The sequence below is a fragment of the Haliotis rufescens genome, unplaced genomic scaffold, assembly GCF_023055435.1.
Source record: "Haliotis rufescens isolate VD_foot unplaced genomic scaffold, xgHalRufe1.0.p SCAF_51, whole genome shotgun sequence".
Lineage (NCBI taxonomy): Eukaryota > Metazoa > Mollusca > Gastropoda > Lepetellida > Haliotidae > Haliotis > Haliotis rufescens.
The window spans coordinates 2,502,533-2,516,787 of NW_025964235.1; the positions used below are offsets into that span (position 1 = coordinate 2,502,533).

At 40.7% G+C, this 14,255-nt stretch overlaps 2 protein-coding genes across 2 annotated transcripts in view; one reads left to right on the forward strand and one right to left on the reverse strand.

Annotated features, from left to right (window-relative positions):
• The window catches only part of LOC124127358 (nuclear exosome regulator NRDE2-like), a 30,080-nt gene extending 18,825 nt beyond the window's left edge, over positions 1-11,255 (reverse strand). Inside the window, exons 1-5 of the mRNA XM_046490756.2 lie at positions 11,070-11,255; positions 4,240-4,357; positions 2,579-2,637; positions 2,023-2,143; positions 901-1,835 (exon numbers count right to left, since the gene is read on the reverse strand). Of these exons, the coding sequence (XP_046346712.2) occupies positions 901-1,835; positions 2,023-2,143; positions 2,579-2,637; positions 4,240-4,357; positions 11,070-11,226 (1,390 nt within the window). The 5' untranslated portion in view covers positions 11,227-11,255. The remainder of the gene's footprint in view (positions 1-900; positions 1,836-2,022; positions 2,144-2,578; positions 2,638-4,239; positions 4,358-11,069) is intronic.
• A 2,463-nt stretch (positions 11,256-13,718) lies between these two features.
• LOC124127357 (CAAX prenyl protease 2-like) overlaps positions 13,719-14,255 on the forward strand; it is a 31,584-nt gene continuing 31,047 nt past the window's right edge. The window contains exon 1 of the mRNA XM_046490754.2: positions 13,719-13,852. Coding sequence (XP_046346710.1) covers positions 13,737-13,852 — 116 coding nt within the window. The 5' untranslated portion in view covers positions 13,719-13,736. The remainder of the gene's footprint in view (positions 13,853-14,255) is intronic.

Below are 14,255 nucleotides of genomic sequence, written 5' to 3' on the forward strand. Positions count from 1 at the left end.
AGGTATGACAATATGTTGTACAATTCGAAATTTTGAATTCAGAAGAAATTTGAAACAATGAATTGAAGTTCATAAATGGAACAAAACAAGATGCTGGAACAGCATAATGTTTACTCATTCAATAAATAGGCATGGATGCATGCTCAAGGACAGTGAGGACTTCATGTTACACTACACCACTGCCGCAGAAGAACTCCAGAATGCAAGCTTGTATTTTCAAATTATGGAAAGATTTCGAAGGTAAATGTATTTGGCAAGTTTATTACATTAAACACACATAAAAACTGCTATTTGAAATCATCCGATATACTGAGCATTAAAACATAATATTGTGATACGTATCATGGAAAGAATGATATCCAGGTATTACTGTGCATCCCTAACACCTATTGTCAGATGACATCAACTGTACACACTCCGAGCAATCAGCACTCAAAGAGGCTATGTAGTCTCCATGGAACATTAACATGTAAAAGAAGCTCCCCTCTAACATATATCAAATACAGAATCTGATCTTCCATTCCTTTAAACATGATCTTCCATTCCTTTAAACATGATCTTCCATTCCTTTAAACAAATGGACTATTCATTTTGCTAATGTTTGTTTATTTGTTTAACACCACACTCAGCAATATTCCAGCTATATGATGGCGGTCTGTAAATAATCGAGTCTGGACCAGACAATCCAGTGATTGACGTCATAAGCATCAATTAATTGGGATATGATGACATGCATCAACCAAGTCAGCGAGTATGACCACCATTAGTCGCCTCTTACATCAAGCATAGTCTCCTTTTACGGTAAGCATGGGTTGCTGAAGACCTATTCTAACCCGGATCTTCATGGGTCCATTTTACTAATGGAAGTGTTAATCTTTCTTAAGGAGGTTGATGACTCACCCATGAGGGCCGAGTCTGGCACATCTGTCGGCCGGGCTGTCTGCATGTTCCCCTCCACAACCGCTGTCAGCACGCGGAAACACTTGTGGTAGAGCTTGATGAGTTTAGGGACGGAGAAGGATGTGAGTCTGGACTGCTGATACAGGAGATAGCTGTGCCACAACTTGGTGTTGGCGGAGTGAACAAACAGCAGCTGGTCCCACTCCTGCGCCAGTCGCTCCGTGCCCCACACATCCTCGCACACCTCCAGCTGCGCCAGCTTCAGGTCCAGGCAGCCAGGGTTGTCCGACAGCGCCCTCTCCAGGATGGCCAGCTTCTTGTCAATCACTGCCTGGGACAGCCCTCCCCTCCGCCAGGAATCCCCACGGAACACTTGGTCCTGGAACTTCACAAACTCCAGCCAGAGTTTTACATCGCTTGTATTTTCCCTGAGGTTCTTGTTGTACCTGGCCACCTGCTGGAGAATCTCATCATCGAGCTGTGTCTCTTCCGTCTCACCAGCCTCCTCCGTGCCCCTCCCCTGGACGTACTGCCTGGTGGCTTCGTCCAACACCCGGAGAGGGTCAGTAGCAGTGTCTGTCACCCCGCCAAGGGGAATGTACTGAACCTGACCGGCCTCCCGATCGACATGCCTCACCTTCTCTCCCACCTTCCTCAGCAGTGCTCTGCTTCTCTTCTGGCAATACCTAACTGCCTCGGCTTTCTTACTTGAGTTTTTCTCATGTTTAAAAAGATCCAGGTTCCCCTGCAGCCCGAGTGCAGAGTGTCCGAGTCTCCTGTAGCCAGCTATGTGAGCCTTGAAGAGGCACTCGTATGTCCACAGATCCTTGTCACGTTTGCGGTCTATCCTGAAAGCATCCTCGGGCTCCAGACCAGACATCTCCTCTATGAACACCTTCTTGGTGCTGACTGTCACCTTCTCTGACAACTGGGATCTGTATCACAACATCATCATCATCATCATCATCATCACAACTACACACATGTCCAACACATACAAAGATTGCAGCTATCTAACTTCAGGTTAGAATGAAAACACATGTTGTAAATCACATCCAGATACATACAGGCACTGCTGTCACTGACTATCATGCGATGAGATGCTAAAATACTTCCACTTACCCTACTCTTGAAGATACCGCAAGTTCTTTTTTCTTGACTTTGTTTTTCTTATGCTTGTGTTTATGTTTGGCTTTTTGCCTGCTGTGGCGGGCTGGACCCTCGTCACCTGGGTCGGCCGTACCTGGGGGGACATGGCACCAGGTATAGTCACACTGTTTGGCTGCTACACTTACAGGTCACACAACATCGGGTCACGGTTATTGTCAACTATCATGGGGACCATGTTGTGTCAGGGTCAGGCTCAAGGTCAGGGTTGGTCTCGGCTCAGGGTTGGGTTATTTCTACTTTTGCAAGAGATCCTAACACTTTCACAGATGTTCAGTTACCATGGTTACAATAGCAGGACAAGTGAGATCTATTCTACGCTGCAATCCCCACACAGATGTTCAGTTACCACGGTTACAACATACAAGATCTGCTCTACCCTGCAAACCTCACGCAGATCCTCAGTTACCATTGTTACAATAGCACAACAAACTCAGATCTATTCTTCCCTGCAATTCCAGCAGTTGTTCAGTTACCATGGTTACAACAGAGAGTGGGATGTGATACTGACCTTGAGACTCCTTGTCATCGCTACCTCCTTCACTTGTCTCTCTTGCTGCATTGGAACATCTGAAACACAGGATCCTAACATGAAACTCAACACACAGAAACGAAGGTATCAGTAATTCAATATGCAGCAATGCGAGAGACAGGAGTATTTAACTGGAATGGTTATACAAAAGGGAGTTTGGATAACCAAGAGACAGAAGTATTTAACAGGAATGGTTATACACAAGGGAGTTTGGATAACCAAGAGACAGAAGTATTTAACAGGAATGGTTATACACAAGGGAGTTTGGACAACAGAGAGATAGGAGTATTTAACAGGAATGGTTATACACAAGGGAGTTTGGACAACAGAGAGACAGGAGTATTTAACAGGAATGGTTATACACAAGGGAGTTTGGATAACAGAGAGACAGGAGTATTTAACAGGAATGGTTATACACAAGGGAGTTTGGACAACAGAGAGATAGGAGTATTTAACAGGAATGGTTATACACAAGGGAGTTTGGACAACAGAGAGACAGGAGTATTTAACAGGAATGGTTATACACAAGGGAGTTTGGACAACAGAGAGATAGGAGTATTTAACAGGAATGGTTATACACAAGGGAGTTTGGACAACAGAGAGACAGGAGTTTTTAACAGGAATGGTTATACACAAGGGAGTTTGGACAACAGAGAGACAGGAGTATTTAACTGGAATGGTTATACACAAGGGAGTTTGGATAACTGAGAGACAGGAGTATTTAACAGGAATGGTTATACAAAAGGGAGTTTGGATAACAGAGAGACAGGAGTATTTAAAAGGAATGGTTATACACAAGGGAGTTTGGACAACAGAGAGATAGGAGTATTTAACAGGAATGGTTATACACAAGGGAGTTTGGACAACAGAGAGACAGGAGTTTTTAACAGGAATGGTTATACACAAGGGAGTTTGGACAACAGAGAGACAGGAGTATTTAACTGGAATGGTTATACACAAGGGAGTTTGGATAACCGAGAGACAGGAGTATTTAACAGGAATGGTTATACAAAAGGGAGTTTGGACAACAGAGAGACAGGAGTATTTAACAGGAATGGTTATACACAAGGGAGTTTGGATAACAGAGAGACAAGAGTATTTAACAGGAATGGTTATACACAAGGAAGTTTGGACAACAGAGAGACAGGAGTATTATACAGGAATGGTTATACACAAGGGAGTTTGGACAACAGAGAGACAGGAGTATTTAACAGGAATGGTTATACACAAGGGAGTTTGGACAACAGAGAGACAGGAGTATTTAACAGGAATGGTTATACAAAAGGGAGTTTGGATAACAGAGAGACAGGAGTATTTAACAGGAATGGTTATACAAAAGGGAGTTTGGACAACAGAGAGACAGGAGTATTTAACAGGAATGGTTATACAAAAGGGAGTTTGGACAATAGAGAGACAGGAGTATTTAACAGGAATGATTATACAAAAGGGAATTTGGATAACCGAGAGACCGGGGAGTTTGGACAACAGAGAGACAGGAGTATTTAACAGGAATGGTTATACACAGGGGAGCATGCTGTCCTCTCAGTGTTTCTACACTTTGTTATAATCTCACATGATGACACAAATGTACAGAGCTTCAGGGGTTTGCTTGCTATTTTCTGATGTTGGCGCCTGCTCACCTGTTTTCTGACTGGACACTGGCGGCATGGTGCTCTGCAATGGCTTCCTGCAGCTCCACGACCGACGCCACAGCTGCATCTCCGTAACTCGGGTTGCTGAGCCAGTCCAGGCCTCCCCCTGTCAACAGAAGCAGCAGTGGGGATTCCTTGCATTCACATCTGCCTTTAACTCTATTTTGAAAATGTTCATCTGACCAAACAGAGGTCGAGATAAGATGCGTATTTGCATAAAATATGCATAAAATAAACTGAAATATGCAGACAAATCAAATCCTAGCTCATCAAATACTCAACAAAAACTATAAATACGCTATTGAAATAAAATTAATGCATATATTATAAATATTAGATAAAATGAATGCGTATATTACAACTGTAAGATAAAAAGATTGTGTATCAGGCGATCGCGAAATTCACTTACTGACATACTGACCACCGCTGATTGGTGATTAAAGAAATAAACAAAAAATGGCTTTCCGGAGAGGGAGCCGCAGACAGGTATACTCCTATTCACCTAGTTTTAAATGGTTTACAGGGGTGGTTAGGAAACAGGTTTAAAGTAACATACCCATATGGCAAGAAACAGGTGGGTACAAATATGTTTTATACCCTCTTAAACTTGTAGATACCCAATCAAAATCAAACCGCTCGGGTAAAAATCCCAAATAACCAAAGCTTATCTTTTGCTCTGCCATAATTCCAAACAAAATGTACATCCTAGTTTAAATGCAGAGAATCCAAACAACCCTGTGTAATTACAGAAGGGATATGAACAAGGCTACAATATTTTTAGATATTCTTCATAATTTGTAATCTTTTATTTGATGAAGTCACAAGAATATTAGAAACTGTCACTGTTGGGTAGAAATGTTTATAAATATAAGTGTCAATGCAGCTGAACGTATGACGAAACCTAATGTTAATAGAAAGAAGCCAAAAATGGATTTTAATACTTTGAACTGTGTTCAGGTTAAACAAGAAGCTAGACGTCATCTGATGAGATTCCAACAAATGAAATTAAACAAATTTTCACATGAGAATTAAATACAAACATATATGTAAAGGATCAAAATGTAACAATGAGTATATAAAAAGAACAAGACTTAAATCATGTATACACATGCACAAAAGTTAAGCGCCACCCACTATATTTGTGAGCTGTTACTTTTGGCACTTAATGATGACTATTATAACGAGATGTACGATTGTTATAAGCCGTATATGTAAACCTCATGTGATGCAAAAGTTGTCCCAAAGCAAGTTTATCTTGTGTTCCAAAAGAATATGAGCAGAAAGGAATTTTACCAAAGACCAGGAATTGAAGGATTAGAAAACATTGAAAAACTTGTTTTGTCATGTAACTGTCATGATATCAGCAGGCCATACCAGGTGTCACATAGACAGCCTAGGGAGTGCAGAGTCTATTGCAAGACAGAAACGTCAGTAACATGTGTATGATCCACGGACATTGACCACAGCTTCAACCCTACGCCTCATACTCATTACAAGTCGTTGAATGCTTCTCTGAGGCAAACGGATCCATTCTTCATGAAGTGCGGCTTCAAGTCCAGCGAGATTTTGAACTGGGGGATCATGATGTCTGATTTTCCGGCCAAGAATGTCCCAGAGATGCTCAATCGGATTAAGATCTGGACTACAGGCCGGCCAAGGAAGAGTGGCAATAGCTTCTTGACGCAAATAAGCCAAAACTGCCTGAGATCTGTGTGGTCTAGCATTGTCGTCCATGTAAACAGGTCTTGTCTGAAGAGGATGGTTGTCAAAATGAGGGACTACCACTGGACGAAGAACGGCATCTTGGTATTGTTGGCCATTCAGGTTTCCACGAATTGTCACCAGCGGAAGTTTGCAGCTGAAGGAAACACAACCCCATATCATGACAGACCCCCGCAACATGCTAAGGTCTTCTGGATGTTCCTTGGTGCAAAACAAGTGTTACGTTGCCTCCAAACACGTATTCGACCATCAACGGTTCGTAGCAGCATTCAACACTCGTCAGACCAATGGATCCTTCTCCAGTTGGCCAAGTTTCATCAACTACAGGCACGACACCATATCAGACGATTCCCCATGTGCCTCTCAGTCAGTTGAGGACGTTTTACTGGTCTTCTGGCGTTATAACCAGGCGCTCTGAGGCGACGCTTTACGGTCATCGTCGAGAGTCTCTGATGGGTAATCCACTGCAGTCTTAAATCTGTTGAAGTGGCAAATGGATTTTGTCTGACTATCCTGAAAAGATGTCTATCCTCTCTGTTAGATGTCTTTCTTGGCCTACCAGACCTATGCCTGTCATTGACATCATTGGTTTGACCATGTTTGACAATCAAACGAGTGATAACACTTTGATGACAACCCATTTGTCTTGCAATGGCCCTGCATGACATGCCAGCATTTTTCATGCCTATCACTTGCCATCTTTCAGCATTCGTTAATTTTGTCCTCACAATGACTGATTTTCAACCTCTATTGGAAGGGGAATCTCACATGTGTCTGAAACTTGAATTTCACTATTTATAGGGTAGGGGAACTGCAGCAACACATAAAGCACGCTTTCCTTGTGGTATCTGTACAAATTTGGGTTCATGAAACTATGGAAGCCTAATTCAGTCATACATATTTCGTATTTCTGATTCCCACACGTGAAATCAAGAGACTATGAATATGGTGGCGCTTAACTTTTGTGCATGTGTATATAAAGGACTCATCCGTGTTTTGGAAAGAATTGAAAAGTTGATCAAGCCCATATGATCGGAGCCCATGTGATCGGAGTAATGAGATTGATAAAGACTGATGGTTTGAGCATTTTAGAATGTGTTTAATAATTTTGATGAAATTAGTGAGAATAGTGATACTACCGACCATGACGAATCTTCTTTAGATCTTATTGATAAATGCATTGTGGAATCGCCCCTCACACATCCAGAGACTCAGGCAGCTATTAACCATTGAAAGAAGGGAAAGTCCCCGGCCTTGCTGATATCATTGAAATGCTAAAATGTTCTTAACCTGTCATATTTCTATTCTTAAGAATCTTATGTAACAAGTTAATTGATTCTTGCGTATTTCCGGCGTCCAGGACAAAGGCAGTGAGGTGGTGGCTCTGTGGTGTGGGGATTGGAACTGTCCATTTAACTGTTTGCAAGAAACTTCCTATCGTTGGTCTCCAGACACCTAAAGTTACTGTGTATCCTGTATGTATAAATGCACTCAGTCGTTGGATAAAATACGTACTGTCTTAAACTTAACCAAATGCACAAAGACAGAATTCCTATGAAAGCCTATGATGTGCTTATGTACTTTGATAGCTGTGGACACCAAACCCATGCATCTACTGTACACACTTTACTGTTTTCACAGGAATTTGGATTTGTAGGGATTGTCAGTATGTTGGTGATACATTTGCTTCTCTTAGACTTTATAAAACAAGTAGCAGTTGATATGTATCATCAATCATGGGATAGTATTATAGAAAATAGTACAAGATATGACATATATAAAGAGTTTAAATGCTTAATCGGACCTGAGAAGTACCTCACCCTATTAACAGATAGAAAACAAAGTAATTTATCATACCACAATGTCAGAGAGATGAGATTTGATTGGTCCACATAATCTTGGTAAAATACTATGTATCCCGCCTTGGAGGGAAATAAATTTTCCGAGGCAATGAAAGTCACATGAAACATCACAAGTTAACCTCAGCTCAATCAAACAGCTGTTTTCTATTAATTTTGAATTTGTTTTAATTCTTTTACAAAGTCATATAAAACATAATGGTAAGATATCATTCCCTCTGGATACTGCTACAACTTATGATGTTGACTGAGAAGAGGGTTGTTTAGGTAGAAAGTTAACATAGGGAGATGGTTGGAGTTTGAATGAAGTTTATGTTTATGTCCTCTTTGTAATCTAGGGATAGAAGATGAATATCATTTTATCCTCATATGTAATTCCTATAAGAACATAAGACACCTCTATCTGTCTAAAATGTATTGTTATTATTCCAAATATGTATAAATTTAGAATGCTTATGTCTTCGAACGATGTAAGATTATTAACAAACTTATGTTAATATCTATGTAAAGTTATGAAATGAGTCAAAAAGTTTTGCAAATACTGGAATAATATGATGAAAGTTGTTATGTGGTTATTGCCTCTAAGATTTGTTCCAGGACCAAACTATGTAGCTGAAGGACCAAAAGGTTGTCGTTTAAATTCTGTGTGAAGCGCAAATGTCTCTTCATGCCAGACAAAATGCTGCTGTATTTAGGTGAACAGTTTTGATTAAAAAACATGTCAGTATCACAAAATTTCACAAATTGAAACTTTCACAGACTGGGATTTTCCGACAAGGAGAAAAGGAGACAAAGGAAGAGAGGAAAACAGTTAACATACAAGGAGACTAAGGAAGAATGGAAAACAGTTAACATACAAGGAGACTAAGGAAGAGAGGAAAACAGTTAACATACAAGGAGAAAAGGAGACTAAGGAAGAGAGGAAAACAGTTAACATATTAGGAGAAAAGGAGACTAAGGAAGAGAGAAAAACAGTTAACATACAAGGAGAAAAGGAGACTAAGGAAGAGAGAAAAACAGTTAACATACAAGGAGACAAAGGAAGAGAGGAAAACAGTTAACATACAAGGAGAAAAGGAGACTAAGGAAGAGAGGAAAACAGTTAACATATTAGGAGAAAAGGAGACTAAGGAAGAGAGAAAAACAGTTAACATACAAGGAGAAAAGGAGACTAAGGAAGAGAGAAAAACAGTTAACATACAAGGAGACAAAGGAAGAGAGGAAAACAGTTAACATACAAGGAGACAAAGGAAGAGAGGAAAACAGTTAACATACAAGGAGAAAAGGAGACTAAGGAAGAGAGGAAAACAGTTAACATATTAGGAGAAAAGGAGACTAAGGAAGAGAGAAAAACAGTTAACATACAAGGAGAAAAGGAGACTAAGGAAGAGAGAAAAACAGTTAACATACAAGGAGAAAAGGAGACTAAGGAAGAGAGGAAAACAGTTAACATACAAGGAGAAAGGGAGACAAAGGAAGAGAGGAAAACAGTTAACATACAAGGGGAAAAGGAGACAAGGGAAGAGAGAAAAACAGTTAACATACAAGGAGACAAAGGAGACAAAGGAAGAGAGGAAAACAGTTAACATACAAGGGGAAAAGGAGACAAAGGAAGAGAGGAAAACAGTTAACATACAAGGAGACAAAGGAAGAGAGGAAAACAGTTAACATACAAGGAGAAAAGGAGACTAAGGAAGAGAGGAAAACAGTTAACATACAAGGAGACAAAGGAAGAGAGGAAAACAGTTAACATACAAGGAGAAAAGGAGACTAAGGAAGAGAGGAAAACAGTTAACATACAAGGAGACAAAGGAAGAGAGGAAAACAGTTAACATACAAGGAGAAAAGGAGACAAGGAGACAAAGGAAGAGAGGAAAACAGTTAACATACAAGGAGAAAAGGAGACTAAGGAAGGGAGGAAAACAGTTAACATACAAGGAGACAAAGGAGACTAAGGAAGAGAGAAAAACAGTTAACATACAAGGAGAAAAGGAGACAAAGGAAGAGAGGAAAACAGTTAACATACAAGGAGACAAAGGAAGAGAGGAAAACAGTTAACATACAAGGAGAAAAGGAGACAAGGAGACAAAGGAAGAGAGGAAAACAGTTAACATACAAGGAGAAAAGGAGACTTAAGAAGAGAGAAAAACAGTTAACATACAAGGAGAAAAGGAGACTAAGGAAGAGAGGAAAACAGTTAACATACAAGGGGAAAAGGAGACAAAGGAAGAGAGGAAAACAGTTAACATACAAGGGGAAAAGGAGACTAAGGAAGAGAGGAAAACAGTTAACATACAAGGAGACAAAGGAAGAGAGGAAAACAGTTAACATACAAGGAGAAAAGGAGACTAAGGAAGAGAGAAAAACAGTTAACATACAAGGAGAAAAAGAGACTAAGGAAGAGAGGAAAACAGTTAACATAAAAGGAGAAAAGGAGACTAAGGAAGAGAGAAAAACAGTTAACATACAAGGAGAAAAGGAGACTAAGGAAGAGAGAAAAACAGTTAACATACAAGGGGAAAAGGAGACAAAGGAAGAGAGGAAAACAGTTAACATACAAGGAGAAAAGGAGACTAAGGAAGAGAGAAAAACAGTTAACAAACAAGGAGAACTCATTTTGTTTCTTTAACTGCAAGTGGGTACTTCCAAATATACCGGTCTAGTTCTTTTTGTGTTATTTTCTAACTCCTTTTTCATTCCCTTAAAAAAACCTTGCTTACAGCTATATATAACAAAAGTGCTATTGGCTTACTGCCAACACGTCAATAGGCATCCAGCTTGCCAGGACAACTGGATAGCAATGGGTCGCTCTCAGTTATGATAGTCAGTCTGTCAAAAGGGTATTTGGAAATGTCCAACACTAACAAATAAGATTGTATGTGCTTGGTAGTTCATCGAAACAATTTCATTTTGACTGTAACCTTGGTAGTTCATCGAAACAATTTCATTGCGACAGTAACCTATAGCAACTACTAAAGACTTCAAGTTGTATTGGAGAGACTAGGGCTGGGACGGGTAACTCGGGTACCCGGGTTGGGTGGGTACTGAGTAGGACCCGGGTACCCACAGGACTACCCGGACCCGTGGTTAGTCACATGATATATATTGTTGACAAAAATTATCCGGGTAGTAATTTTGGACTCGTCCCAGCCCCAGAGGAGACCCATCGTCTTTCGGCCTAATTTAGGTGGATGATCGAAAATAGAACAATCTTCATAACAAAATAAATTTCCGCACCTCCCGTGTCTTCATTGGGAAGGGCGGTAGGTTCACTGCCCACGGGAAATAGTGTATGTTTTTCAAGTTCCTTTATACTTGTACTCGACAGTGGGAACAGAGTCTGAGATGACGAGGGTGTCTTGAAGTCATCTTGAAATGTTTCCCCGACGTCCATAATCAAAGGGAGTTAATTCTAACAACAATACCGCTAAAAACTCAGATGAATGGCCTCCCATCGCAAGGGTAAGCAGAGACCATAATTTTTTATTTTTTATTTCATGGTCTCTGGTGTAAAGAACTTATGATGAAGTATGTATGTAGTTATCTGTGAACAACTGGAAAACAGGAAACAACATGTAGCACGTGCATCAAACGTTTTGTGAGATTAAAGGGACTTTCATTTTTATGTTGTTTCTTTTTAAAATATCTCATGTCTTGCGTTGTGTCACAAACGCGGTTTATTCCAGTTCGTAGTAGCGACCAACATCTCCTGTTTCCAATATAAGGTTTGTTCTCCGATGTCACCAGTGAGATAGACATGCAAGTACAGATGAAAGTGTGGAGTCTGGCACATATACCTGTAGGTTGTTCTTATGCATACATCTTTCACAATCTGACGTGTTTCAGTCCTGTGACTTGCTGACAATTAGCTTCTATTCTGAGTGAGTGAGTATGGGTTTACGACGCTTTTAGCAATATTCCAGCAATATCACATTGTACCCATTTTGGGAATCAAACCCGGGTCTTCAGCGTGAGGAGCAGACGCCTTAACCACTAGGCTACCCCACCGGAGCAAACAGGATTCCATGGAGTGGACACATTTCGCTTTCTTCCCAAATCAAGAGGTTTAGAGCAACCAGACCCACTATAAGAATGCCATGACCGCATTCCTTGGGGACATAATACTAAAAACATGATACAATTAGTTATCGAACTACTATGACTGGTGATTATTATGTAACACACATATATAGCGTCGCGGCAAACTTCGACATGTTCTCCTCGGTCAAGACATTGATCCAGTTCACACAAGTCATGTTCCAATGGCTGCTGAACAGGAAGGTGGCTTCCACTCCATTCACTCACCAGATCTGACTGGCTCCCTGTGACCAACTGTTTAGATTTGCAGAAATACTTGCGTGGACGTGGTCAGAGATTGAACGAGGACCAAGAGTTGGTGGGTGCCGCGGAGGGCTGGTTGGCCAGGAGTTGATCTTCTACAAAGAAGGACATCTGGCCGGGTGGAGAGACGGAGCATGTGTATTGAACTGCATAGAGACAGTGTTGACAACAAATTGAAATATAAGACACAATTTCTATGTTCTATGTATGCGTAGGGTCAACAGTTTGATACTACGTCGCACAGGTCAAACATCCGACAAGCGGACAGGGCCACACATGCAGGGTTAAAAGTCGAATAAAATATGTTCATGAATGTTTTAGAAGAAGAAAAAAAGATTACAAACAGGATATATTTTCAAAGATATATTTCTCCATAAGTGGCGATGGGGTGCACTCTGGCCTCTTGATTGAGAACGACCTTAATTAATATAAAAGATTAATTGGCCTATTTATGTTATGGAAATAAGCTGTTTAAATACTGACTCAGGAAAATGTACCCGAGGAATTGTTGCCAGTAATATGCAATATAACGTCGCGTCATTACTTGAGGGGAGAAACGTTTGCATCAATCTGGGACACACTTGGTGCAATGATTTGGTTACAATGTGGCCCAACGACCACGACTGTATTATGACGGGGGCTCCGCATTCTTCCTTGGGAGATATTCCAGGTCTCGACAGATATGATGATTGTCAGTTGTGAAACAATGTTCCAGTGGAAATACCTACTGAATCTACATCCGCAGTTAAAATTTTAAATGATCAAGGCCAATGTCAAACTCATACAATGCAGCGCTTATGTACATACTGGTTTGGTTTGTTTGTTTGTTGTTTACGCCGCACTCAGCAATAATCTACCCTTATGACGGCGGTCTGTAAATAATCAAGTCTGGACCAGACTATCCAGTGATTGACATCATGAGCATCCATCCACGCAATTGGGATACGATGACATTCACCAACAAAGTCAGCGAACCTGACTACCCGATCCCATTAGTCGCCTCTTACGACAAGCATAGTCGCCATTTACGGCAAGAATGTGTTGCTGAAGACCTATTCTACCCCGAGTCTTCATGTACATAGTGACAACCACTGATCGATGTTTCTGACCGTGTCAGAACCAGACAACCAGCGGTTACGTCATGTTCAAAAGGACACATCAATTATTAAATGTCGTACCAGGGAGTCCTATACAGACTATATCAGACACGCATGCAGTCATATTAACTCCGTAATAGTATGGGGTATGGAAGTACAATGAACTTTGAACACACAATATGCCATTTAGCAAGTGGTCAAATGTAACAAATGTTACTAACACTTTCTTAGTAAAATACAGATTCTACTACTTTTTTTTTTGGGGGGGGGGGGGGGGGGGAGTTTATTCTTCATTGTGTAGACTGGTTTAGATTTTTCGTTCCCTATAACTCGAGCATGTGTCGCTCCTCACGTACGTGAGTCAATGACTAAGACTAACACTGTTGTAATGACGCGCTTCCGTAAAATCAAGTGGAGATAACTCGTGGCGTCCACGTCACTCTTATGTCGTGGAGAATGTTGAAAGATGGCGGGTATTGTGTTCGCGCTCGCAGCATGGCAGGCGGTGTTACTTTGTCTGTTGTTTGCAGTCATGTATGTTGGCAGTCTATATGTGTGGACAGCCACGGTGACCAAAGACAGGTATGTCTATTAACATATCTCAGCACTTTGACGTAAAGAAATCGCATAACAGTAATATTTACCGATGTGCCAAACAGAGGAATGGGAGAGAAATATTAGAACCCGAATAAGTTCATAACGCTCAGCTCAAATGATGTGTTATTTTCAGGTTGTAGGGGAGACAATCGAAGATGACAAATGAAATCAGATATATCTATGTTCCTCAAGATTAGTAGAGCCCTTTTTGATCGTCGGCGTAATTTGTTGGTCAACTTGATAAATGAATAAAGTTTGAAAGAAACGTACTTGTTAAAACAGTTGACTGTTTAATTTGCATGAAATGTCAGAAAGTGAGAAAAGATCCACCACTTCCTTGTACAACAAGTGTTCTTACTTGACAGAGTTCCAAATTAATGGTAAACAT